Source organism: Schistosoma mansoni (assembly GCF_000237925.1).
Source record: "Schistosoma mansoni, WGS project CABG00000000 data, chromosome 1 unplaced supercontig 0076, strain Puerto Rico, whole genome shotgun sequence".
In the NCBI taxonomy this organism is placed as follows: Eukaryota; Metazoa; Platyhelminthes; class Trematoda; order Strigeidida; family Schistosomatidae; genus Schistosoma; species Schistosoma mansoni.
The window spans coordinates 1,412,249-1,421,613 of NW_017385990.1; the positions used below are offsets into that span (position 1 = coordinate 1,412,249).

The window sequence follows — 9,365 nt, forward strand, 5'->3', positions numbered from 1 at the left end:
AAAGCGTGAGTCAATTGAAGCTAGACCACCAAGGAAAACCTGGAAGCACTGGACGGCCGTTTCGTCCTACTATGAGACTCCTCAGCAGCGCGTATCCACAACCTCGCCTCGCAAGATTCGAACCCAGAACCTACCAGTCTCGCGCCGGAGCACTTGACCGACAGACCATTGAGCTTGCATCCATGGAGTCCCACAATAGGACGAAACGGCCGTCCACTACTTCCAGGTTTTCCCGGTGGTCTAGCTTCAATTGACTCACGCTTTCAACAAGTCGTTTAGTTTGTTTACTATGATGACAACATTCAACTAAACTGTGGTACTACGTTTCGTGTTAGCTAGCAGTATTGGGTAAGAGATACCTGTGATCTTGATGGGACTGATCTTTCTAGTGAAGTTCAAATCCATGTTAACCAGATTCACAGTATGAAACCTTACCACTGTGTTATTCGGGAAGCTACTGACTTCTTGTAAGAGTGATATAATTACACTGATTAATCACAATATAAATTTTTATGCTTGATTTAATCGTATTATTTTCTCAACTAGATACAAACTTAAATAGTAATGAAAATTTATAGCTTTGATGGATTCGTCAATTGAAGTCCCAAATAGAAAGAAACGCTCATCCTGTATCCCACAGCTGATCATAATAGATGTTTACGAGATTTAGCTTTCAATCATTGGCGAAAGTTATCAAATTACAGTATATAAAGTATATACTTGGTGAATGAGTTCATTATTAAAATTTTATTTATTTAAACATATAAATATTGGTGCAAGGAAGCACCAGAAATATATGTGCCGCACAAATCTCATTTGATTTGTGTGAGGGTTATGGTACTGAATAGGTGCCCAAAATGAAGCAGGTGGTTTTCTTAAAGGGCCACACTCAGAGCCTTTCACCTAAAGGTCTAATCCACAAGGCAGTAGAGCATCGTAAGGAGATGCAGTCCTATGGTAGCCAGTGACCAAAGATTGATTCATACGCCATTTGTTCCCTCAGGATACTAGAGTCAGTCCATGTGCACCATTGCTTTGGAATCAGGGTTTCCGAACTCCCATAGGTGGACTCGCCGTGTCCACCAACCCGGTTAAAGCGACGAACATTCACTTTTCGTCCTCTCGATTTCGTAAACAACACCCCCGCCACGAGAAGACAGTGAGTAGGACTTCCCTGGCAGGAGCTATATAAGCGTGGCCATGTGAGGGCATTTCGAGAGGGAGAGCGAACTCTCCCGACTCTAGGCCGTACCAGGGCCTTTGGGGGGCACAAATCGCCTGCTTTTGTCCTAAATGATTACAAATGGGTAATAGAAAGTTTTCACTGGAATCGTTCCGTTCAGGTGAGGGGGGGGGATAAAAGTAGTATATTCCTCTTTTTATTTACTATCAACAGGAAGATAGGTGTCGAATAATAAGCAATAATCATAATAATAATGAAAATTGACTTACTCGATGAAGAATCAGAAGATGAACGTGGTTGTAACAAAGTACCACTATGTTGATGACCATTTGAATTCAACGGTTGATGATGTTGTGATTGTTGACTATGAACATGATGATTTATGGAATTGTTTACATCATTAGTATTAGTAGAATGTGAAGAATTATTACGATTTTGTAGTTTTGATAATCCATTAGGTGTATTCCCTATTATGAAAAAAAACAAGTGTTATATCCCGTGGAGAATTATGAATGGTAACTTTTGAGGACTATTTATGGACCAATGTGATATGTATAGCTCCTTCGGGGGCTACTGACGGTCCCAAGCCCGTATAAAGGAGGAGAGTTGGGAATGGAGTTAGCGACCCCATCCCATAGAAAACCAACTCGCTAAAAAAATGCTAACCAAAGTTCGGCGGCCTATGCTCGATTGGGAGTAACAGGCGTAAGTAAGTAAGTAAGTAAGTAAGTAAGTAAGTGTAATGATTCTGTTATATCCCGTGGAGAATTATGAATAGTAACTTTGAGGACTATTTATGGATCAATGTGATATGTATATTTCCCATTGTATAATTGTTAATTAACTAAACTATTCATATTCCTGTCCCTCTTATTATAAGCTTTATTTTGACCTATAGACTATTATTGTACGATTTACCATTCTTGAGTTATACCCAGTCTATTAATTACTGCTCCCCCTATTCACAGCCACATTTGGCCAAATCTTGTACAAATGTTGTTCCCTTTTTTATGGTACGATGCGGTCAGTTTTGTTTGGTATATAAACCCAGTATGTTTGAGAATACTGATTCACATTGAAGAGGCTAATATTGGTGTTCTGGACTTAACTGGCTTGGCTAGGCAGATAGCGGGGTCGAAACACACTCTAGATTGCTCGTACGGTTTTCGTAAGTCACTGTTACAATCGATAATTCGCTCCTCTCTTATTGGCGGGGATCATCACGTCATATATCAAACAGGGTACGCACACACTCACACGCTATAACAACAAGCAATCATTTCTAATTGTATAAACAGGTTGGTCCTAAACTCAAGTAAAGAAAGAGGGTTGGTGTGTGGCTAACAACCTCATTACGTAGAAAAGAACTTGTTAAGAAAAGGCCAACTAGGAAAACATCACACTAAACTACTGATATGATGATTCAGGATCTATAAATATCAGTAACTGTAAGGAGAAGAATCCTCCATTGGCTAGAAAAGTGTTCAAAATCACTTTTAGACAAGCTTGTGGATCAGACCTTTAGGTGAAAGGCTCCTTAAGAAAACCATATGCTTCAGTTTGGGCACCTGAACAGTATCACAGCTCTCACACAAATCAAATGAGATTTGTGCGGCGCATATGTATTCGGTGCCCCTTTGTATCAATATTTATGTGTTTAAATACAACTGCTGTTCTGTCATACATTTCGATCAAAACTGGTCCCAAAAAATAACCAATAAGAAAATCTACTTGATTCTTACAAACATATCAATATATTATATACTATTCAGCCTTTTTGAAAAGAAGAAAACTGAAAAATTTAATCCCTACCCACTGTAATTATGGCTCAGTGTAGTGAACAAGAACACAAGTAAGGGCAATAGAATGTATTTGAATACAAAAATTATGGAACATTTAGTAAAATCTGAGAACCGTACAGTAAACACTACATTTGCTAAATATCAATCAATTGTCTTGGACTTCTTTATTCTTTAATTTCCATACAGTCAGTCAGTCAGTCAGCTACAACGTAGGAACAGGCACATATATGCATCGGTCCAAGTTCCCATACCTCATTAGCACAACAAGATCAACACCGAATTCATAGAAGTAGTTAATTTAGTGGTGTGAATATATAAAAGAAAGGTTGTATATAAGGATATAGTATAGGAAGGAAGAATTTTATGAAGCGATTTTAATATCAAGGTTTAAGAGAAGATAAAGAGTGTATACACATACGCCATCAGGATCGATTCTGAGCCATGTCACACACAGTCTCCAACCATTGGTTACGATAGTCACGAGGACCCCAACTAAGTAGTCTGCATCTGCCAACATGGCTCAAACTAGAAATTAGTGACTTCAAGCTCTAATGCCACGTTTTGGTTTGGCCGCCCTTAACTTTCTTCTAACCATCCCCTATCCTAGTCAGCATAACGCGTCGTGGTAATCGGTGTTCAGACATACGTAACACGTAGACCAACAATCTCAGTCAATAGGAATTCATGACCTCATCAACTAATTTACCATCATTCCCTAATACCCTGTGTCTAACCTCACTATTACTTACCTGGTGATCCCAGAAGATGCGAGCAATATTTCTAAGATATCTGTGGTCAAATACTAGTAACTTACGTGTATCTTCGACTCTTAATGGCCATGTTTTACAGCCGTAAACTAGAACAAAACGAACTGCTGTGCAGTATACTCGTCCCTTAATGATAAACGGATATCTCGTCTTCGCCATAGGTTCATATTTTCTGCTCTTCGATCATCTTAACCTTCTACCGCTAGATATTTCACTTCCTATTGATGATACATACTACTTATATCTATCGACATCAGTAGTACACACCATACTAGTAACTGATTCCTTCAAACCTACATAAATGACGAATTATTCATAACCTCTTCTTGGGAAAAAAATTCAATCTTGATAAGTATCTATGTTGTTATTTGAAAAAAAAACTATTTCTCTTTTGAAATTCTATTGAAACATTGAACATACACACACACACACCTCCTATAATAAACAAATGGAATTTTGAAGATAAAGCTTTTCATTAAATGATTCTAAAGCTGATTATTACATTAAAGTATAGATTTGGTTTAGGGTAATGACTTGTAAAATGTAAATGCTAAAAGAAAATCAGAAGGTTTTTTGTGGAGATTTAGTATTTTCATGGTTGAAAGCGTGAGTCAATTGAAGCTAGACTACCAGGGAAAACTTGGAAGCACTGAACGGTCGTTTCGTCCTATTGTGCGACTCCTCAGTAGTAGGCACAATAGGACGAATCTCACGAGGCGAGGTCGTGGATGCTCACTGCTGAGGAGTTCCACAACAGGACGAAACGGCCGTCCAGTGCCTCCATGTTTTCCTTGGTGGTCTAGCTTCAAATTGACTCACGCTTTTTTAAAAACTTTTAGAAAAAGAAAAACAAAATTACTATTCGATGAAGACTAAAGAGTAGTAAGAGAATACTTTAGTAACTCTTAAAGAATACTAAGAAAGTATATAGTCAAATGTTAGCCAATCAACGTATATGTAGTACTATTGAATAATTTATAGTTGTGATATGTGGTTAGAGTTACATGTTAAGGTTACTATGAGAGAATACTTCGTAGTAGTCACTTAATTTATGTTTGGGCTAGGATACTATTCGGATGCCCAAACCCAAACAAGTGGTTTGCTTCGATGGACCACACCCAAAGCCTTCCACCTAAAGGTTTAATCCATAAGGCAGTAAAACAATGTCAGGAGGTGCAGTCCCATGGTAACCGGTCACCGGCAATATGTTGATACGCCATTTGTTCCTTCAGGATCCCAAAGTCAGCCCATGTACATTATTGGTTTGGAATCAGGGTTTTCCAATTCACCTAGGTGGATCCTCCATATCCACCAACCCGGTTAAACACCGGACATTCGCTTTTTGTCCTCTCAATTTCGTAAACAACAACTGCGCCACGACAAGGCAATGAAAGTAGGGCTTCCCTGGTAGTGGCTGTATAGGCGTTGCAATGTGAAAGCATTTAAAGAGGGAGAGCTGACACTTCCCAATTATTCCTACTTCTGAACTTAAAAAATAAAGAGATAAATAACTAGTGGTACCCTTTTTTAACTTGAGTAAATAACCAAAACATCCAAGAAAAATCTATTTCGTGACGGTCACACACACACACTCTATCTGTAAGCAGTTTGTTTTCTCATGAAATAGATCCAGATGTCTACTTGAACCTCATGACTAATATTTTCAAACATTTTTCAACAACTAATATCGTTCATATAAAAAGAGAACGGAGAAAAACAAACATCCATTTAAAATGGAATAAATCAACTTACCAAAAGAATTAAATGTTGTACATGAAGAATTTGTTTGATAACATTCCTCTGAAAGAGTTGTCGATGTAATAGATTGATATGATGAATTACTCGATAAAGAGCTAAAATATCGATTGGATCAAAACAAATAAATAGAAAAATGTAACCAAATAGATCAGAATAGGCATCAAAACAACAAAAAATCAGATAAATTGTTCTGCTAAAGATCTAAAATTGATTGAACATTGAAAATTAATTTACCCAGCTATAAATACTAAAGAGCCCCTAAATGCACGGGTACGGCCAAGAGTGGGGAGAGTCCGCTCTCCCTCTCGAGATGCTCTCACATAACCACGCGTATATAGCCTCCGCCAGGGAAGTCCTACTCACTGCCTTCTCGTGGCGGGGGTGTTATTTACGAAAGTGAGAGGACAAAAAGCGAATGTCCGGTGCTTTAACCGGGCCGGTGGACACGGAAAGTTCACCTAGGGGAGATGGAAAACCCTGATTCAAAATCAATGGTGCACATGGACTACAGGATCCTGAGGGAACAAATGGCGTATGAACCAATTGTTGGTCACCGGCTACCATGGAACTGCATCTCCTGACGTTGTTTCACTGCCTTATGAATCAGACCTTTAGATTGAAGGCTCTGGGTGTGGCTCTCGAAGAAAACCATCTGCTTCGGTTTGGGCACCCGAGCAGTATCCCAACCCACACACAAATCAAGTAACTTGTATGACGAATATGTATTTGATGCCTCTTTGTACAAATATTTATGTGTTCAAATAAATAAATATTAGACAAATGAGAAGATAGAACAAGATGTAATAGGTTTATCAACATTAATGTCACATATAAACACTAATATGAATGCATGTAATGTTCGTCAGTGGAACTCATTTGTCAAATACAAGCCTAAATACTCAAGTCTGAGCTATATTATTTCTGTTAGAGGAGCTAGTGATATTATTTAGCCGACTAAGTCGAAGTAAATAAGATGGAATTCATATCAGTGACCTACCTACAAGTTGAAACTTAAGTGATTTAGTCGTTAAGTCACAGTATGTTTGGTTTTTGAGTTAAATCTCCTTTTTAAGAAAAAACATTCTGGAGTATCATTTTAATCATTACAAATACATGATAAACAGTAGTACAACAACATAAGACTTAGGAAAAGACCAGACATAATCTCATCACAATATAAAAAGAATTCATGTGCATTGAAATATCCACAAGTAACGAAAAAAAATATTGATGTAGGTTAGTTCTCTGAGCTGGATGGTTTGGTCGTGAAGCTTTCATCGTCCTTCTGAACTATATTATCAGCATAAACTTCGGGTAGAAGTGAAGTGTTTGAATTTTATCCACATGTGATTCACAGCCTGTCCTGTACACCTCGATGTTGATTGGTTCTTATTGACCTTAAATCTGTCATTGTTTATTTCTTTGTTTTGATTGTATCTCCCGAAGTTTGTGCTGATGATTTCGTTCAGAAGGATAATGAAAGCTCCACGACTAAACCATCCAGACCAGAGAACAAACCTACATCAAAATCACCCCCTCCTGAGCTACAAATCTTCTCTACCACCCTAGAAAAAAATTCTCGGCGAACTTCCGTCATTGTTCTAAAATTAATACTTAGATTTAAATCATATAACCCGAACCTATTGGATAGAAAATTAACTGATAAACGCATGATCCTTCTAGATCCATAGCTATGAAAGCCAATTACTGTTAATCACGTTACTACTTTACATCAAAAGTTGATTAGTGTTTAGTTTATATTTAAGACAGATTTGGTTGGAAAAGATTAACTCTTAATATAATGTAACCCATTCACCAAATACAGATTAGCATATTCAACTTTGAGCTACGATTCATGTATGAGGATTAGTAATAGTACCCGACTGGACAAACCGAAGTAGGTGAACTTGTACTCGAACCAGTGAAGTAAGGTCGGAAGAAAAACACCTTAACCACTAACCCATAGCTCGATAAAAATCAGAGAGCACTAGACAGCTTTTTCGTTCTATTATGAAACTGTGCATTGTTGAGCATCCACAACCCTACAAGAAACTGAATCCAGAATCTTTAGTTTTGCCACTAAACGCCAAACCGTTAGAATTACTGGTTTATTGATATAATGATGAGTAGTGAAGTTCCAATTTCAAACGATGTTTAACTGATTATGTAGCTAGTAATCTGAGGCTTCAATTGATAGCATTCATCTAGACGATTATTATTTATTTGAACACATAAATATTGGTACAAGGAAGCACCAGATATATATGCGCCTCACAAATCTCATTTGATTTGTGTGAGGGCTGTGATACTGCCCGGCTGCTCAAACTGAAACGGGTGGTTTTCTTAGGAGGCTACGCACGGAGTCTTTGATCTAAAGGTCTGATCCACAAGGCAGTGGAGCATCATAAAGAGATGAAGTCCCATGGTAACCGGTGACCAATGATTGATTCATACGCCATTTGTTTCTTCAGGATACTGGAGCCAGCCCATGTGCACCATTGGTTTGGAATCAGGGTTTTCCAAATCCCCTATATGAACTCTCCGTGTCCACCAACCCGGTTAAAGAGTCGGATATTCGCTTTTCGTGTTGTTAATTTCGTAAACAACAGTAATGCCACGAGAAGGCATTGAGTAGGACTTCTCTGGCAGTGGCTTTATACGCGTGTCCATATGAGAGCACTTGGAGAGTATTGTTTGTTCAAACAAACAATACTAAATGAATAACTGATTACAATTGAATCTTCCTATTGATGTTTGGGACTGCAACTGGTCAGTCTCTTATTGGCATATGTGCAATATAGCCTTAATTCACAAGCATTATAAGCAATGGGAAGATTCAAACAAACAATACTAAGTGAATTTAAACTTCACCCCATTGCACAAGCAAGTGGCTATCAGGACTCAGTGGCCGAGTGGATAATGTGATGACGTTTGAAGCTAACGATACCGGGTTCGAGTCCCAGAGTAAACATCAACTCTGAGATACAGGTACATCCAGGTGACGAGTTACAAACAGGACGAAATGCGAGTCAAACTGGATTCCACTGCTAGCCACTATCCATCTTTGCTTGTAATCAGTTATTGTTATGACCTTTTTCTTTCCTTTTTCTTCATATGGAAAATCATTTTTCATGATTCTGACCTGTAAATTATTTTCATCTTTATATTTTTCTCTAACCCCCCTTATTATTACGTAACTTCATTTGACAAGTATGGATGTATAAAAATGAATATCATTTTTAAGATATGACTGAATAAAACATCTACTTTAGATAATATCTGAATTTCACAATTGACTGATCACTGGGTGGTGATCAATGTCATGCGTGTCAAGTCCGTCTTAGTGCTGGTCGAATCATATCGATCAAGTTGCAATGTGGCTACTAGTCTAGGTGTGAAGCTGAGTGACACGGGATCGAATCCGTCAGGGAGCACCAGTTCCCTCAAGATTACAGGTACACCTTCCTGACGAGTGCCAAGTATCACGAAACCCGGGTCCAGGGTTACCTGTTGACCACCTCCAATCACCATAATATCTGAATTTGCTTTACTAATAAAACCGGCATTTGTTATACTTATCAATCTTACACTAATTTATTCATTATGATCAGTTTTTGAAACAATGACCAAGAGTTGTGTAGGTTGATTAAATTTACTATAAATGTACTACTGAAGTATAATATAAGTAGCTCAACAATAAGGATATTCACTTATCATAAGGGGTTTGGTGGAGATTTTAGTAATTTTATAGAGTTGAGATCTGAGTCAAAATTGAAAGCTAGACCACCTTGAAAAACCTAGAGGCGCTGGACAGCCGCTTCATCTTATTATGGGACTCCTCAGCAGGGCGCGTCC

General features: G+C 38.2%; 1 protein-coding gene across 1 annotated transcript in view; it reads right to left on the minus strand.

Annotated features, from left to right (window-relative positions):
- Nucleotides 1–1,339: 1,339 nt before the first annotated feature.
- Smp_176780 (hypothetical protein) overlaps nt 1,340–9,365 on the minus strand; it is a gene marked incomplete at both ends in the record, with an annotated part of 33,239 nt that continues 25,213 nt past the window's right edge. The window contains 2 exons of the mRNA XM_018791788.1: nt 1,340–1,650; nt 5,505–5,605. Coding sequence (XP_018645107.1) covers nt 1,340–1,650; nt 5,505–5,605 — 412 coding nt within the window. The remainder of the gene's footprint in view (nt 1,651–5,504; nt 5,606–9,365) is intronic.